Source organism: Mixophyes fleayi, chromosome 12 (genome assembly GCF_038048845.1).
Source record: "Mixophyes fleayi isolate aMixFle1 chromosome 12, aMixFle1.hap1, whole genome shotgun sequence".
In the NCBI taxonomy this organism is placed as follows: domain Eukaryota; kingdom Metazoa; phylum Chordata; class Amphibia; order Anura; family Limnodynastidae; genus Mixophyes; species Mixophyes fleayi.
In genome coordinates, this window is record NC_134413.1 from 84,591,409 (window position 1) to 84,611,458 (window position 20,050).

The window sequence follows — 20,050 nt, forward strand, 5'->3', positions numbered from 1 at the left end:
TGATATACTCTGTGCTGCTGGGGACCCTGCTCCTTCCACTATATAACTCTCAGTATCCTGATATACTCTGTGCTGCTGGTGGACCCTGCTCCTTCCACTATATAACTCTCACACATAACTCATGTCCTGATATATAGAGATAATATAATTTCTCCTTACATGATTCCATATCTCCTGACCACAAGCACAATGACGTTTCCGCAGTCCCCACCCAGACACCACACAGAAGTCAATAGAAAACCTGATGAGCTTTATGAGCAGTTGTTGGATAAGAGATGGGGGCGACACATAACATAACATTCTCTGGCACTATCTGAAGGCTCCATGTAATGTCCTCTCTGTGCAATGTCCCATCCCACCAGAATCAATGAGGACCCAGCTCAGGAGGCAGCGTTGTGAGATGAAGAAGGTTCACCCAGGAACCTCCCATAATGATAGGCCCTGGCCACAGAAAGCGTTGGCTGGAACCCCTCTCTGTCCGGTGGGAGTATTAAAGACATCTCAGGGTCTTCTACGTTGGGTTGGGGCCCATCATCTCCATGCACGAGATGTGTCCGACCCTCTCCAGCTTTTCTGTGGACAGACCCTGGAATGTTAGATGGAAATGTTCAACTTTTCAATGTGGCTAATGAGGGTCTTCATGTTTATTCCCGACCTTCCAGAAGGATCCGTCTGTAGGGCTCAAAGTCCTCAGGAATTGTGTCTGCGAGGAAAGAAACTATTCAGTACAATACACACCTGCACACTCACTATTACACCTGGAATGTGCATGTCCGGCCTGCTCACACTTACCATTACACCTGGAATGTGCATATCAGTCTGCTCACCTTCAATATTACACCTGAACTGAGCATGTCTGGCCTGCTCACACCTGTACTGTGTTTGTTAGACTGTTCACACTCACCATTACACCTGTACTGTGCATGTCTTGCCTGCTCACACTCACCATCAAACCTAGACTGTGCATGCCAGCCTGCTCACACTCACCATTATACCAAGACAGTTATTGTCAAACCTGCTCACACTCACCATTACAGCTGGACGGTTATTATCACCATTATTAACCACCTGCTCACACTCACCATTACAACTGTACAGTGCATGTCAAGACTGTTCACACTCACCATTACACTTGGACTGTGCATGTCAGCCTCTTCACACTCACGATTACTGTGCATGAGAAGTCTGCTCACACTCACCATTACACCTGGACTGTGCATGTCAGCCTGCTCACACTCACCATTACACAAATACTGTGCATGTCTCTTCGGCTCACACTCTCCAATACACGTGGACTGTTATTATCAGACCTGCTCACACTCACCGTTACACCTGGACTGTGTATGTCTCGCCTCATCACACTCACCATTACACCTGGAGAGATATTGTGAGACCTGCTCACAATCACCATTACACAAGAACGGTACATGTCAGGCCTGCTCAAACTCGGACTATGCATGTAAGGCCTGCTCACACTCACCATTACACCTGGACTGTGTATGTCAGCCTGCTCACACTCACCATTACACCTGGACTGTTATTGTCAGACCTGCTCGCACTCACCAGTACAGTGCATGTCAGGCCTGCTCACACTCACCATTACACATGTGCTGTTTGTGACAAACTTGCTCACACTCAATATTACACCTAGACTGTGCATGTCAGCCTGCTCACATTCTCACTTTTTATGGCAGGCCTGCTCACACTCACTATTATACGTGTACCGTCCATGTCAGGCCTGCTCACACTCACCATTATACGTGAACCGTGCATGTCAGGCTGCTCCCATTCACTAGTACACCTGGACTATGCATGTTAGGTCTGCTCACACTCACCTTTACACCTGGAATGTGCATGTCAAGCCTGCTCACACTCCCTATTACGCCTGGACTCTGCATGTATAGCCTGCTCACACTCACCATTACGCCTGGACTCTGCATGTATAGCCTGCTCACACTCACCATTACGCCTGGACTCTGCATGTATAGCCTGCTCACACTCACCATTACACCTGAACTGTGCATGTCAGGCCTGCTCACACTCACACCTGGACTGTGCATGTCAGGCCTGCTCACACCTATATTGTGCATTTCAGCCTGCTCGCATTCATTATTACACTTGGACTGTGCATGTCCAACCTGCTCACACTCACACCTGAACTGTGCATGTATAGCCTGCTCACACTCACCATTACGCCAGCACTCTGCATGTCAGGCCTGCTCACACTCCCCATTACGCCTGGACTCTGCATGTATAGCCTGCTCACACTCACCATTACACCTGGACTCTGCATGTATAGCCTGCTCACACTCACCATTACGCCTGGACTCTGCATGTATAGCCTGCTCACACTCCCCATTACGCCTGGACTCTGCATGTATAGCCTGCTCACACTCCCCATTACGCCTGGACTCTGCAAGTATAGCCTGCTCACACTCCACATTACGCCTGGACTCTGCATGTATAGCCTGCTCACACTCCCCATTACACCAGCACTCTGCATGTCAGGCCTGCTCACACTCACCATTACGCCTGGACTCTGCATGTATAGCCTGCTCACACTCACCATTACGCCTGGACTCTGCATGTATAGCCTGCTCACACTCACCATTACGCCTGGACTCTGCATGTATAGCCTGCTCACACTCACCATTACGCCAGCACTCTGCATGTCAGGCCTGCTCACACTCCCCATTACGCCTGGACTCTGCATGTACAGCCTGCTCACACTCACCATTACGCCTGGACTCTGCATGTACAGCCTGCTCACACTCACCATTACGCCTGGACTCTGCATGTATAGCCTGCTCACACTCCCCATTACGCCTGGACTCTGCATGTATAGCCTGCTCACACTCCCCATTACGCCTGGACTCTGCATGTATAGCCTGCTCACACTCCACATTACGCCTGGACTCTGCATGTATAGCCTGCTCACACTCCCCATTACACCAGCACCCTGCATGTCAGGCCTGCTCACACTCACCATTACGCCTGGACTCTGCATGTATAGCCTGCTCACACTCACCATTACGCCTGGACTCTGCATGTATAGCCTGCTCACACTCACCATTACGCCTGGACTCTGCATGTATAGCCTGCTCACACTCACCATTACGCCAGCACTCTGCATGTCAGGCCTGCTCACACTCCCCATTACGCCTGGACTCTGCATGTATAGCCTGCTCACACTCACCATTACACCTGGATTCTGCATGTATAGCCTGCTCACACTCACCATTACGCCTGGTCTGTGCATGTCAGGCTACTCACATTCACCATTTCACGAGTAATTTGCATATCGGTCTACTCACACTCACCATTACACCTGTATTGTGCATTTCAGCCTGCTCGCATTCATTATTACACTTGGACTGTGCATGTCCAACCTGCTCACACTCACACCTAAACTGTGCATGTTAGGCCTGCTCACACTCACCATTAGTCCAGTACTGTGCCTGTCAGTTCTGCTCACACTCACCATTACACCAGCACTCTGCATGACAGGCCTGCTCACACTCACCATTACACCAGCACTCTGCATGTCAGGCCTGCTCACACTCCCCATTACACCTGGACTCTGCATGTCAGGCCTGCTCACACTCCCCATTACGCCTGGACTCTGCATATATAGCCTGCTCACACTCACCATTACGCCTGGACTCTGCATGTATAGCCTGCTCACACTCCCTATTACGCCTGGACTCTGCATGTATAGCCTGCTCACACTCACCATTACGCCTGGACTCTGCATGTACAGCCTGCTCACACTCCTCATTACGCCTGGACTCTGCATGTATAGCCTGCTCACACTCCCCATTACACCTGGACTCTGCATGTCAGGCCTGCTCACACTCACCATTAGGCCTGGACTCTGCATGTATAGCCTGCTCACACTCACCATTACGCCTGGACTCTGCATGTATAGCCTGCTCACACTCACCATTACGCCTGGACTCTGCATGTATAGCCTGCCCACACTCACCATTACGCCAGCACTCTGCATGTCAGGCCTGCTCACACTCCCCATTACACCTGGACTCTGCATGTCAGGCCTGCTCACACTCCCCATTACACCTGGACTCTGCATGTCAGGCCTGCTCACACTCCCCGTTACGCCTGGACTCTGCATGTACAGCCTGCTCACACTCCCCATTACACCTGGACTCTGCATGTACAGCCTGCTCACACTCACCATTACGCCTGGACTCTGCATGTACAGCCTGCTCACACTCACCATTACGCCTGGACTCTGCATGTACAGCCTGCTCACACTCACCATTACGCCTGGACTCTGCATGTATAGCCTGCTCACACTCACCATTACGCCTGGACTCTGCATGTATAGCCTGCTCACACTCACCATTACACCAGCACTCTGCATGTCAGGCCTGCTCACACTCCCCATTACACCTGGACTCTGCATGTACAGCCTGCTCACACTCACCATTACGCCTGGACTCTGCATGTATAGCCTGCTCACACTCACCATTACACCAGCACTTTGCATGTCAGGCCTGCTCACACTCACCTTTACACCAGCACTCTGCATGTCAGGCTTGCTCACACTCCCCATTACACCTAGACTATGCATGTCAGGCCTGCTCACACTCACCATTACGCCTGGACTCTGCATGTATAGCCTGCTCACACTCACCATTACGCCTGGACTCTGCATGTATAGCCTGCTCACATTCACCATTACGCCTGGACTCTGCATGTATAGCCTGCTCACACTCCCCATTACGCCTGGACTCTGCATGTATAGCCTGCTCACACTCCCCATTACACCTGGACTCTGCATGTCAGGCCTGCTCACACTCACCATTACACCAGCACTCTGCATGTATAGCCTGCTCACACTCACCTTTACACCAGCACTCTGCATGTCAGGCTTGCTCACACTCCCCATTACACCTAGACTATGCATGTCAGGCCTGCTCACACTCCCCATTACGCCTGGACTCTGCATGTCAGGCCTGCTCACACTCCCCATTACACCTGGACTCTGCATGTCAGGCCTGCTCACACTCACCATTACACCAGCACTCTGCATGTATAGCCTGCTCACACTCACCATTACACCTGTATTGTAAGTTGGACCAGATGATGTTTTCTTGAGAGAAGCAGAAGACCCCCAGACGTCCTCCTCTCATGCTGGTGTCTATGACCACCCCGGAGTCGGCCACCAAGTCAACACCTTCATAGAGCTTCACCCTGAGGAGACGTCACCATAGGCCGTCATGTTGGTGTCACACGATGATATTCTTACTGTCCCTGAGCCGTCCCCTCCACACAGTGCGGTAACAGCGGTAATGTGTAATACATGACTGGGGGCAGCCCTGGTGGTCTCTATCTATCTATATATATATCATATCTATCTATCTGATATCATATCTATCTATATCATATCTATCTATATATATCATATCTATCTATATCATATCTATCTATCTATATGATATCTATATATATCATATCTATCTATCTATATCATATCTATCTATATCATATCTATCTATATATATCATATCCATCTATATATATATAATATATATCTATATCATATCTATCTGATATCTATCTATATCATATCTATCTATATATATCATATTTATCTGATATCTATCTATCTCATATCTATCTATCTATCTATCTATATCATATCTATATATATCATATCATATCTATCTATATATATCATATTTATCTGATATCTATCTATCTCATATCTATCTATCTATATCATATCTATCTATATCATATCTATCTATATATATCATATTTATCTGATATCTATCTTATATCTATCTATCTATATCATATCTATATATATCATATCTATCTGATATCTATCTATCTATCTATATCATATCTATATATATCATATCTATCTGATATCTATCTATCTATCTCACGTTTATCTATCTATCTATCGATCTATCTAATATCTATCTATCTATCTCATATCTATCTATATATTCCATATCTATCTCATATCTATCTCTTTATCTATCTATCTATCTATCTATCTATTCCATATCTATCTCATATCTATCTATCTATCTATCTATCTATCTATATATTCCATATCTATCTCATATCTATCTCTTTATCTATCTATCTATCTATCTATCTATCTATTCCATATCTATCTCATATCTATCTCTTTATCTATCTATCTATCTATCTATCTATATATTCCATATCTATCTCATATCTATCTCTTTATCTATCTATCTATCTATCTATCTATTCCATATCTATCTCATATCTATCTCTTTATCTATCTATCTATCTATCTATCTATCTATCTATTCCATATCTATCTCATATCTATCTATCTATCTATCTATCTATCTATCTATCTATCTGTTAACCTTCCAGTATGTATAATTGTACATATGACTCCATTGCTGTAATTATTCAATGCTGACCCCTGCACCACTATAGATATATAAAATATTGACCACTGCACCACCCGATACATAGGTAGATAGATAGTGCTGACCACTGCACCATTGTGGGTTTCCTCCGCTTGGTCTGGTATGTTACTTGGCCTCTGAAGACATTAACCCCAGAGTGTATGTCTCAGAATGATAGATTGCAAGCTCCACTGGGGCAGAGACTGATGTGATTGATAGATATTATCTGTACAGCGCTGCGTAATATGTAAGTGCTATATAAATAATAAATAAAATACTATCTATTAATGCAGCAGGGTTACTTGGATGTCTGTAACTGACCCTAACCCTTCATAGATCCAGCGCTGCTTGTGTCAGTATCTGGTTATAGGCCCAGCTGTTCCATCCTATGACCTCACCCCTGGCAGGGAGGGGCCTGGGGTAATAATTGGGAAGCACAGCGGGGGGCCACCCTCAGTAACACAGGACAGTCCAGTTCCCAGAAGCCGGGTATTGTTCTGCCACTTTCCATATGAAAGGCAGTCTCTCTCTCTCACCGCAGTCCCGGCATTCCTGACACGGATTGTGTTGCTGGGGTGACTCGGCCGCCCGCTCCCCGCTGATCTCATCGCCTCAGTAAACAAGAAAAGGGCCCCCCCTCCCCAGGGTATTTAAGGGGTGAATAGGGGAAGTTAACTCCTCACTGGCTCCATCACTCCCAGCCAGAGTGTGGCCGAAAGATGGGGTGAGGGGCAGAAGAAATCTGCCTAAAGTATTAGATTGTAAGCTCTTCAATCCATAACATCAGAGTGATGAATAGCTGTATGGACGAGCCGGAGGTATCCCCCAGTTATAACATCCCACCCCCCACACATGTACCCCAGATATAATCTCTACAGAAAAGTACTTTCAAATGTATTAATGTGTTCCCATGTTTATAATCCCTGTTGTACCCCGGTTTACATGCTGGAGGAGGGACAGGAAGCCGTGGATTAACCCTTCTCCCCCCAGAAACGTTATTTACTATCATATTCTCATCTGCACGTATATAAGTTTGCAGTTTCCAGTCTCTGCTGACCTGATGTATCCGACCTGAGGCCGATGCATGAGCTGCCAGCGGTACGAGGTCTTGTCCTTCCAGCCAACGTTTCGTGGGTCTTTCCACAGCAGCCGGACCTGGTCGGCGGTGTGTCCGGTGTGCCACAAGGCGTTACGCAGCTGTTCACCTGGTCCTGTCTGTGACTTCACGGCCTGGAGGTGAAGAACGGACAATTATCTGAAGGTCACATTACCGGAGAGCACCGGTCTGATGCCATAGAGTACTGAATAGAGAAGTGAACTGTTGTGCCGAGGAGATGATCAAATTTAACCATTGAACTGAAATAAAAGTCATAACAAATGGAAGGATCATAACCGCTGTCCATTGTTATAAGGTGTGGCATAGATCTGGGCTGTTAGTAATCAGTACAATGTCTGAGTGCCTGCTAATATTGCTAGTTTGCAGCCCAAGTTAATCTTCTAGGTCAACAGGTAATCTGAGAGGTAATTAGGTTAGAACTTCCAGATAATGTGCAATGTGTCTCCACAGTACTATATTGGCTGAAATAAAATAGGCAAATGTATTAATATGTATCAATATAAATGTTATTGTATCAAAATTTATTACAGACTTTTGTAACACTGCAGATACAATGTATCAAATGTCTTAATGTTTCACAAGCACAAAGTGTCATTTTATTCCCTGTTATAATATTGTAACATTTTGTTAAGTGTATCCAGCCAAATAGCTAATTCAGTCAAGGCATTCCATTGTATAATCAAGGTAACAGAGACTGTGGGACTGATTCATTAGGGAAAGTAAAGCAAGAAAATTAGAAACTTTGAACCTTGACAAAACCAGATTATAATGTAAGGGGTGCAAATTAGTTTATTATTTTGCACATAAGGAAATTGATAGCGCAATTTGTAGCGCACAAACACTTCATAGCTTTATTTTTATACTGACTTTAAAGTTGATCTGGGACATGTCGTAGCCCAACTATAAATCTGTCCCCACATTTTACATTTACCTCCCCTCCAATGTAACATGGTTTTACCAAGGTCCAAAGTTACTCATTTGTTTTATTTACTTTTGTTAATGAATCAGGCTCAGTATGTCTAACAGTTAAATAATTTAAATGTCCACTGATAGACCCCTGCTAAAAGGAGGAGGATTGGAACATCTTGATCCTACTCCCTGTGCAAACAGTCAGGAATATAAGTAGAGCATAATGTCAATAGATTCAATCTATCTTGTAGGATCCTGGTGTACAAGACATCAGTGAAAAGGACTCTGGGCCAGGCATCGTGGTGCCGCTGGAGTAAGCCCTACCAGGACAGGGTCTGTGTGAGCCAGTAACCCAGGCTGGGCGACATGGTAACTGTCTAGCTAATTGGTAGTGGTAATATTGGGTGAGGATAAGACTCTGAAAGAATATTACTTTGGAGTGCTGACTGCAAGAGGCTGCTGGAGAATACATGCTACCATTTACCCTGTAACTTGTAAATGTCTTGTGCTGTCATAATAAAGTCTTAATTGGATATATTCTGGTCTACCTGAGTGAGTTGAGTCCCAGAGATGGTAATCACTGTCCCACCTAAGGGTGGTATCCTCACCTTTGGTATTATGGGATGCTACCACTGGAGGGCAGCAATGAGCATGGGCAAATTACTTTAGATATTATAAATATATGGTGGTTATATAGACAGCGCCCTCTGGTTAGGTACGTGCCAGCACTGTGTGGTACATCCAGAGCTTCTCACCTTTAGCTGCAGGCCTGGCTCTGCCACAGCCCGGAAAGGAGTGGACTGCCAGTACGTCTGCTCCGTCTGTTTCCACATTACCACATAAAAACTGGCACTGTCCTGGTAGCTGAAAATGAAGCCGGCGTAATCGTCATCCGTGACCGTGTTCACGTGGAACGTTCCCTCAAAGTCCACACCGTTGAAGGCCGTATAACCTGCAAGGAGAGATGTGCGGTCAGAGGAGAAAGAGGAGGGACAGGGGGCAGCATGAAATGTACGGGGATAGGATGGAAAGGGGCACTGCCCATATTATATATTATATGTATTGCTGCTTTAGGCTAACATTGTAGGCAGGATACACCCATCATGGGGATAACTAAGAGCACCAACCGGGAGGCGGGCAGGATCAGGGGATGGAGACCACCCAATCCCATAGTGACCTGTGTGTAGAGAATAGTTCTGTGTACCCCTGTGAGCAGACGGTAGGGGCATCGCTATGGATTGGGACCCAGATCTACATCTACATCACTAACACCAGTGTATATAAATGCGCTCTCTACCATGGATAGTAGAAGTCACTCAGCAGTTCTTAGAGAGAGTTATTATACAAGTCCTAGTAGTCCAAGATGACTTCTAATATCCATAAAACATATAGTAAGCTATAAATTATTCCTTGTAATATACAAGCTTTCCTCGTGAACACTAAAGCGATGACAGGAACTGAGTGGAGGCTGTGCTTCAAGATTGAGACATCTGAGTGGGAGAGAGGAGGGGAGTGGGAGAGAGGTGGAGAAGACCCTATGGACTGAGTGGAGGACTGGGATCTGGCAATTAGGTCGTCCGTGTGGGAGAAGTGGTGGAGAACGCCATATGGAGCTAAGCGTATGGCTATACGTCTGGGATTGAGAAGTCGGTGTGGGAGAGATGGAGTATACCGTATGGAACCAAGTAGACCGAGACTTCAGTGTGGGAGAAGTGGAGAAGAGTGTATGAAGTAGAGTTGTATGGTAGCAGCTGAGATTAAGATATAAGTGAGATATAGGTGGAGAAGACCATATGGAGATGAGAGTTGTATGGTAGGAGCTGAGATTGAGATATAAGTGAGATATAGGCGGAGAAGACCATATGAAGATGAGAGAACAGTTGTATGGTAGGAGCTGAGATTGAGATGTAAGTGAGATATAGGTGAAGAAGACCATATGGAGATGAGAGAACAGTTGTATGGTAGGAGCTGAGATTGAGATGTAAGTGAGATATAGGTGAAGAAGACCATATGGAGATGAGAGAACAGTTGTATGGTAGGAGCTGAGATTGAGATGTAAGTGAGATATAGGTGGAGAAGACCATATGGAGATGAGAGAACAGTTGTATGGTAGGAGCTGAGATTGAGATGTAAGTGAGATATAGGTGGAGAAGACCATATGGAGATGAGAGAACAGTTGTATGGTAGGAGCTGAGATTGAGATATAAGTGAGATATAGGCGGAGAAGACCATATGAAGATGAGAGAACAGTTGTATGGTAGGAGCTGAGATTGAGATGTAAGTGAGATATAGGTGAAGAAGACCATATGGAGATGAGAGAACAGTTGTATGGTAGGAGCTGAGATTGAGATGTAAGTGAGATATAGGTGGAGAAGACCATATGGAGATGAGAGAACAGTTGTATGGTAGGAGCTGAGATTGAGATATAAGTGAGATATAGGTGGAGAAGACCATATGGAGATGAGAGAACAGTTGTATGGTAGGAGCTGAGATTGAGATGTAAGTGAGATATAGGTGGAGAAGACCATATGGAGATGAGAGAACAGTTGTATGGTAGGAGCTGAGATTGAGACGTAAGTGAGATATAGGTGGAGAAGACCATATGGAGATGAGAGTTGTATGGTAGGAGCTGAGATTGAGACGTAAGTGAGATATAGGCAGAGAAGACCAGATGGAGATGAGAGAACAGTTGTATGGTAGCAGCTGAGACTAAGACGTAAGTGAGATATAGGTGGAGAAGACCATATGGAGATGAGAGAACAGTTGTATGGTAGCAGCTGAGACTAAGACGTAAGTGAGATATAGGTGGAGAAGACCATATGGAGATGATAGTTGTATGGTGGCAGCTGAGAATGAGATATAAGTGAGATATAGGTGGAGAAGACCATATGGAGATGAGAGAATAGTTGTATGGTAGGAGCTGAGATTGAGACGTAAGTGAGATATAGGTGGAGAAAACCATATGGAGATGAGAGAACAGTTGTATGGTAGGAGCTGAGATTGAGACGTAAGTGAGATATAGGTGGAGAAGACCATATGGAGATGAAAGAACAGTTGTATGGTAGGAGCTGAGATTGAGACGTAAGTGAGATATAGGTGCAGAAGACCATACGGAGATGAGAGAACAGTTGTATCATAGGAGCTGAGATTGAGACGTAAGTGAGATATAGGTGGAGAAGACCATATGGAGATGAGAGTTGTATGGTAGGAGCTGAGATTGAGACGTAAGTGAGATATAGGTGGAGAAGACCATATGGAGATGAGAGAACAGTTGTATGGTAGCAGCTGAGACTGAGACGTAAGTGAGATATAGGTGGAGAAGACCATATGGAGATGAGAGAACAGTTGTATGGTAGCAGCTGAGACTGAGACGTAAGTGAGATATAGGTGGAGAAGACCATATGGAGATGAGAGAAGAGTTGTTTGGTAGGAGCTGAGATTGAGACGTAAGTGAGATATAGGCAGAGAAGACCATATGGAGATGAGAGAACAGTTGTATGGTAGGAGCTGAGATTGAGACGTAAGTGAGATATAGGCGGAGAAGACCATATGGAGATGAGAGAACAGTTGTATGGTAGGAGCTGAGATTGAGACATAAGTGAGATATAGGTGGAGAAGACCATATGGAGATGAGAGAACAGTTGTATGGTAGCAGCTGAGACTAAGACGTAAGTGAGATATAGGTGGAGAAGACCATATGGAGATGAGAGAAGAGTTGTTTGGTAGGAGCTGAGATTGAGACATAAGTGAGATATAGGTGGAGAAGACCATATGGAGATGAGAGAACAGTTGTATGGTAGCAGCTGAGACTAAGACGTAAGTGAGATATAGGTGGAGAAGAGTTGTATGGTAGCAGCTGAGATTGAGATGGCTATAACTGGTGATTATAAAGAACCCATGGGATATCTGTATTACAGGATGCGAGTCACGTACCCACTGCCAGTCCTGGATCACTGTTCATAGTTTGTACAATCTCCATTCCCTGCACAGATCCAGAGAAATATTTACACCACATTACACAATTTATTCACACTGTAAATAACATATGTTTTATATAATGTAAACCACAAATATGTTAATACATAACAAGAAACTTAAGCAGATAAACACAACTTAAACCCATAAAACAATAAAGAATGTAGATATCATACAAAGCAAATCATATAATAAACTAGTTCCCAATATCAGAGTTCAGATAACAGCACTAAAACAAGGTAAATACACAGAAATGATTCTAACTTCTGTTCATCTATTTTATTGTGCATTTAAGTGAGATCGCTTCATCTATTTTACTAGAGATCCTCTAATGCTCCCAAGCACAAATGATTATGATTTCTAAGACAGATTACTCTTCATTGGAAATTCCTTCTCTTGCAATGAAATATTAAAGATTAATGGCCCTGCGCACGCAGGCGTGGGCTCTGGGGCACAGGTAAGGGCATTAGAGAGAGCCCTTGGCGATCCGAGTCAACCCAAGGCAAAAACATTTTTCGGTTGCAGGCCCATAGACTTATGTCGGTTTTATTAGGCTCTCCTGAAGACACCAATGTTCTTTACAGCTCAGCGCACTAACGATTGGAGCAGTTTGTCAGCCATACTATGTGTAACACAAAGGTAACGTTACCTGGTTTAGAACCACCCAGTTTGGATCTATCTGGGCATCACCCTCTGGATCCAGAACGACTGTCTGATAGGCCCTGAAGTCAGTGAGCGTCACCTCCGCACTCTCGGGACAGACATCATACAAGTCAGCCACTGAGTCGTTATCAAAATCCACCTCACACACATCGCCAATGCCATCCCCTGTACAGACAGAACGGAGACCGGACTTTATCTCCATGTCGTCTAGATGTGCCGAGGATTTGGGTCAAACAAAGATTTGTCTATTGAACTTTTCATACCAAGGACCATACAGGGAACAATGGGTCATCAGGTGTGAATGTAAGAAAGACAAGTCCATGACAGTAGGAAGGATTCTTTACTGTAAGGGTGTTTGAGCTGTGGAATTCCTGACTGATGATGGCAATTTTACCAACAGAATGTCCAACGATAAATGTAGCAATAATTGGCTTCCTATGGATCAATGCAATTAATATATGTCAACTATCCTTTTAATCAACCTCACCAACTGTTACTATAACACCCACAAAGTCTCATAACTGAGCTGGGGGTGCTCACCAGTAGCCTGGGTCCTGTTATTGTATTTATAATTTCATCTCTTTAGAGATGGAAGAGTTGGTGAGATAAGGCGATAAGGAGGGGGATTAAAGACCATGGCCAGTGCACTGTTTGTAGTCCAGAGAAGGTCACAGAAGCTAGAAGACCAGGTCAGACCGCAGTCCAGATAGTCCCGGAAGGATAAGAAAGTAATAGTTTGCTTGTCATTGTTGTCCAGCTGGAGAGAGATACAACAATGACACTATATCTACTAATGCCATACATGTTCTCACAGGCCCCATGCACTTACCATCCGTGTCTTTCTGATTGGGGTTGTGTATGAGCCGGCAGTTGTCCGGTCCCGGTGGGATGTAGTCTGGAATTCCATCGTTGTCATCATCTTGGTCGCACTCATCTCCAATACCATCATTGTCTGAATCCAGTTGGGAACTGTTGGGAATTTCTGGACAATTGTCCTTGGTGTCCTGGTGACCATCACCATCTCTGAGGAATGAAAGTTCTTAGGTGTCACTATGGAGTTATCACGTCTCAATCATCAATCACAACCAATGTCCGTTCCCTATCGGTCTGTCAAGGGCTGCAAACATGGTCATGTTGTACATTGAGAGGTCAGTGTCCAACTTGACCACACATGTAGGTGGCCAAACTAGATGACTGTAGGCCATTCTGTTCAAGGACTGAGCAGCTGGAATCTCTTCTAGAACACATTAGTGTTTTCGAGTACGGTCTTCAGAGCATATTTACCAATATGACCGATGATAACCCAACAGAATTTAATTGAATTATTATCGAGCATCCGGCCAATTTGGGTAGAAGAACATCTTTATGTAGTTCTAGTTTCCTAGAGACAGATGTCAATCATTCCACAAGATGGATAAGTGATAAGGATACAACATACCTGTCCTGATTTGTGTCACACATGTCACCCACCAAGTCGCTATCAGCATCTGTCTAGAAATAGAATAATATGGGTCAGTATCAAAGACCCGACGGGAGTTGCTGTGTGGTCTGGTTTCCATCAAATACAGCTATCTCTATAGCTCAGCAGCACAGAGTATATCAGGAGATGAGTGATGTGTTAGTGAGGACATGGCTGTATGTGACAGGGGCAGTGACATGATGGGAGGAGGGGAATGGAGGCAGCAGGAAGCCACAGACTGAGAGTTATATAGTGGAAGGAGCAGGGTCCCCAGCAGCACAGAGTATATCAGGAGATGAGTGATGTGTTAGTGAGGACAGGGCTGCATGTGACAGGGGCAGTGACATGATGTGAGGAGAGGAATGGAGGCAGCAGGAAGCCACAGACTGAGAGTTATATAGTGGAAGGAGCAGGGTGCCCCAGCAGCACAGAGTATATCAGGAGATGAGTGATGTAGTAGTGAGGACAGGGCTGCATGTGACAGGGGCAGTGACATGATGTGAGGAGAGGAATGGAGGTAGCAGGAAGCCACAGACTGAGAGTTATATAGTGGAAGGAGCAGGGTCCCCAGCAGCACAGAGTATATCAGGAGATGAGTGATGTAGTAGTGAGGACAGGGCTGCATGTGACAGGGGCAGTGACGTGATGTGAGGAGAGGAATGGGGGCAGCAGGAAGCCACAGACTGAGAGTTATATAGTGGAAGGAGCAGGGTCCCCAGCAGCACAGAGTATATCAGGAGATGAGTGATGTTTTAGTGAGGACAGGGCTGCATGTGACAGGGGCAGTGACATGATGTGAGGAGGGGAATGGAGGCAGCAGGAAGCCACAGGCTGGGAGTTATATAGTAGGAGCAGGGTCCACAGCAGCACAGAGTTTATCAGGAGATGAGTGATGTGTTAGTGAGGACAGGGCTGCATGTGACAGGGGCAGTGACATGATGTGAGGAGGGGAATGGAGGCAGCAGGAAGCCACAGACTGAGAGTTATATAGTGGAAGGAGCAGGGTGCCCCAGCAGCACAGAGTATATCAGGAGATGAGTGATGTAGTAGTGAGGACAGGGCTGCATGTGACAGGGGCAGTGACATGATGTGAGGAGGGGAATGGAGGCAGCAGGAAGCCACAGGCTGGGAGTTATATAGTAGGAGCAGGGTCCACAGCAGCACAGAGTTTATCAGGAGATGAGTGATGTGTTAGTGAGGACAGGGCTGCATGTGACAGGGGCAGTGACATGATGTGAGGAGGGGAATGGAGGCAGCAGGAAGCCACAGACTGAGAGTTATATAGTGGAAGGAGCAGGGTCCCCAGCAGCACAAAGTGTATCAGGAGATCTGAGTTACTGATGACAGGGTTGCATGCTATATGGATAATTAGTGACAATTGGATTGTAGAAGCATCTTTACCTGTGTTGGGTTGCTGGTCTCTGGGCAGCTATCACAGGCATCTCCCACCCCATCCAGGTCTCTGTCTGTCTGGAGGGGATTTGGCACTCTTGCACAATTATCCAGCATGTTTGGGATACCTACATATAAACATTATATATATATATTGATATATAATTTGTTGTGATTAGAAAGTGTTTACAATACAATGTGGATCTGTAGATGTATTTGCTTGGTGGACAATCAGGAACACCTTCGAGAATGCTCCCGTCACTTCCCTTTATATCTCATTACAGAATGCCCCCTTCACTTTCTTATCATAGTTGACCCGTAATGATCACAAAGATACTCACCGTCACCATCAATGTCATTGTCACATGCGTCACCTTCTCCATTGTTATCCGTGTCTTTCTGGTCATTGTTGGGGACATTAGGACAATTGTCACAGGCATCGCCAAAAGAGTCGGTGTCTGAATTCTGCTGGTCCTTGTTGGGGACAAGTCTACAGTTATCCTGCACGGGCACATGAAATGTTTATATAAGGGACCGTTGGTGGTTATCATGCAAGGAGTCTGATGAAGAGGAAGGTGTTCAGGGGGCTCAGAACCAATTCTAAAATAACCCATACTACAAATTAAGAGAAAATTATAATTTCACTGCTGAATTGGAGGTGTAAGGTGTTATGAAGTAGACTGACATTCGTAGAATGGGACCTCTATAGACTAATACACGAACAATGAACACTCCATAAGATAATATCCATACAATGTACTTTACAAGTTTTCATTTATGTTCCAGAAATCATTACAAAATCTTCTACTTCCATCTGGTTTGGGAACTAAGACAATTTGGGTCATAAACTGTTTCCCTCTTCTATGACAACTAGGTCCATCATTTTTTGAACTCCTATACTGGCCTATTATTCTTTAGCCTCAGGAACTCTATAAAGCTTTTATTTAATCCTTACACCTGGCCGAGTAACAACATTATGATCAATATCGATGTTCTCCCTGATTTGTCAGAGACAATATCTCTGTTTGTTAGAACTATATTAAGATTTTCTGCAACTTTTTAAGGAGCTATCTGTCCGTAAACCAGACTCCACAAGCTTTGTTGACTAGGTGGGTTCTTTGTCCGCCAGTATTACTTTCCCAACCGCAGGGTATGAAAGAATTACTAAAGATTCCTCCGCGGTGTCAAGACTTCAAGATAGTAACAGAGTAAATCTGTTCCATTATCCTATGGTCAGGTTATGTTATAACTCACTATTTCCATGACCTCATGGGGTTCCTCGCTCTCTGAGGTTGGGAGAAGATCAACCGCTCTATCTTTTGTCTGAAATACTTGACTCAATACTCTCCTATTATAATAAAACTATTGAGGAGCTTTGTATTTCACAATGTGAGCCCGCACCAAAATATACTGAAGTATATCTTTCATTTTCATTAACCTTACCTGCATATGCCTTAAAACAACAGGTATCCCTGTTTATTCTTCTAGTAAACCGACCCTTGAAGAACTCTCTAATGATAGCTTTGATGGGATCTCTTGGTATTTGGCTGCACGACCAGTACGTACTGGTGTTCAAGGGCACACTTCTATAAAAGCCTCAACAAATCCATACTCTTAAAAGGCTTATCAGTGATGGGAAGTGGTGTCAATGCAGCTTTTAAGTGGGGGTGTGGGAAAGTGAAGTGACACTTTGCACACATCACAATAACGCACGTCCCCTTCATATATCCATATGAACCTTTGTAGCATTCTATCCTAGTGTGTTCTGCACCCCAATATGGACCCCAAAAAAGATGTGCATCAACTAGGCCCATTGTTGTGTGGAACTAACAATTACTCATTATTAATCCCTATTTCTTCAGTGATCCAGGGTCTCTTCATTTCCCTACAACTGGAACACATTTATAATGAATCATGCCATAAATCTTTGTTCTCAAGGTGTTACAGCTGATGGGGGAAGTATTTCTACCTTCAGCCTCTGTTAGACATTGGCTGCCTCCTGGTCAAGATCATAATAAGCATTTTCAACTTTGCAGATTAAGAAAGGAGATACAATTTAGGCTCATTTGGCAGGTCCCCAGGCTTCATGCTTAAAGGTCTGAAAGTAGGCTTCAATGTCATCTTAATCAGACAACTTTTGCAATACGTGATTATCGGACTAGTTATTCCTTCTACTGCTGCAAGAAGTCCCATGTCCCCATATTTTGCATCACCCTCTGTAAAGTGAATTGAGTTTTTCCCCCCAGCTATGTAGTTAATAATTTGTGTGTCACTTCCTCCCTGATTCTCCTTTGTAGACTACTTTAAGCATGCGTAAAAATTATCCCACCTCTAACACCATTTGTGACAAGTTGTTGTAAACCACTTATATGGGTAGTATTGTACTAGGTGGTGGATAGGGTGCATAGACCACCTATTACATACAATTCACACATTTAAGGAGGTACGGCCCCTTAAAAAAAAAACAATCTATCCAGGCCTTTCCAGTTTACAGCAGCACAAACATTTTAGCACAGGTAAGTAAATCAAATCAGATTCAGCTCTTAGTGTTTTACCTCCAACAACTTTTTTCCTTGTCTCTCTCTGATACCAAAGAAACCACAATCTCCATAACTTCTTTTGTTCCCTCCTTTTTCTGCTACAGAGGAACATTTGCAGCTGTACTTCCACTATCCGTCCCTTGCTAGAGCTTATACCCACTGGCTTTTTTTAAGTGCCTTTTTAGTGCACGTAAATCACCTGTAAATGCGTCTGACACTCAGAGCTGTTATTCCCAGTGTTACCGTACCCATTAGCTTTTATGGCGTTGCGTTGACTGTTTTCAAGACACTACGTGTTCCATTTTTTGTGTTTACCACATGCAAACTTAATAGGAAGATACAGTGAGCCCCAAAACTCCAGTGGGTATGAGGCCTTAGAGGAGGAGCTATTTATACCCAGTGTAGCCCCCCCACAAACTGACCCACCCTGGCCTCCGCTGCTTTGTGCAGTGTGCTGTTACCTGCCACCTGTGTAGTATTATGGTTACACACCGTTCTATCTCTATCACACTGCACTAACGTGCTCTCCTGGGATGCACGCTGCCGAACTGCTCATTATAACAGGGAAGGAGTGATAATGTCCAGCCAGTTTGGTATTATCACCAGGATATGTGATTAGCCAAATACAATGTCAATGTTCAGAGAAAATGACCTCAACATTTTTGATCCCATCTCCATCAGCGTCTTCATCACATTGGTCCCCGATCCCATCATTATCTGCATCCTCCTGCCCGGAGTTGGGGGTCAGTTTGCAGTTATCCTGTGAGGTGGGAAATTGGAAGTAGAAATACATATATTATTCAACTACAAATGTTACATAAACAGTACACAGCAATCATCCCACCATAACTCACTCATTCATTGTACTTTTATGTGCACCTGTAGGATACGGTCCTCCTGTACCAAACCTAGAGACCATTTCTCTACCTAACCCCAGGAAACACCCCTCTACCTAAATCTAGAGACCATGGGCCTGATTCATTAAGGAAAGTAAGGCAAAAAAAGGAGTACGTTTTCTCGTGGACAAAACCATATTACAATACAAGGTATGCTAATTAGTTAATTATTTCGCATATAAACTTTAAAGATGATCTAGGACATGCCCTACCCGACTATAAATCTGTTCCCACATTTTAAATTTACCCGCCCCCCCTCCAATGCAACATGGTTTTGCCTTGCTTACTTACTTTTGCTTAACTTTCCTTAATGAATCAGGCTTTATCTCTCTACCTAAATCTAGATATCATATCTCTACCTAAGCATAGAAAATGTCCCTCTACCTAATCTAAAGACCATCTTTCTACCTAAATCTAGAGACCATCTTTCTACCTAAATCTAGATATTATATCTTTACCTAAGCACAGAAAATGTCCCTCTACCTAATCTAAAGACCATCTTTCTACCTAAACCAAGAGACAATCTCTCTACCAAAGCCTAGAAAACATCATTCTGCCTCTCTAAGAGACCACCTCTCTACCTAAACAAAGAAACCACCTCTCTACATAAACCAAGAGACCACCTCTCTACCTAAACTAAGAAACCACCTCACTACTTAAATCATGAGACCACC

At 44.4% G+C, this 20,050-nt stretch overlaps 1 protein-coding gene across 3 annotated transcripts in view; it reads right to left on the reverse strand.

The window, feature by feature from the left end:
• Positions 1–229: 229 nt before the first annotated feature.
• THBS3 (thrombospondin 3) overlaps positions 230–20,050 on the reverse strand; it is a 113,832-nt gene continuing 94,011 nt past the window's right edge. For all 3 annotated transcript variants that reach the window (XM_075192448.1, XM_075192445.1, XM_075192447.1), the window contains exons 13-23: positions 19,133–19,240; positions 16,282–16,441; positions 15,950–16,068; positions 14,528–14,580; positions 13,919–14,112; positions 13,076–13,254; positions 12,385–12,433; positions 9,207–9,403; positions 7,483–7,655; positions 5,078–5,217; positions 230–703 (exon numbers count right to left, since the gene is read on the reverse strand). In XM_075192448.1, the coding sequence (XP_075048549.1) occupies positions 645–703; positions 5,078–5,217; positions 7,483–7,655; positions 9,207–9,403; positions 12,385–12,433; positions 13,076–13,254; positions 13,919–14,112; positions 14,528–14,580; positions 15,950–16,068; positions 16,282–16,441; positions 19,133–19,240 (1,431 nt within the window). In that variant the 3' untranslated portion in view covers positions 230–644. The remainder of the gene's footprint in view (positions 704–5,077; positions 5,218–7,482; positions 7,656–9,206; positions 9,404–12,384; positions 12,434–13,075; positions 13,255–13,918; positions 14,113–14,527; positions 14,581–15,949; positions 16,069–16,281; positions 16,442–19,132; positions 19,241–20,050) is intronic.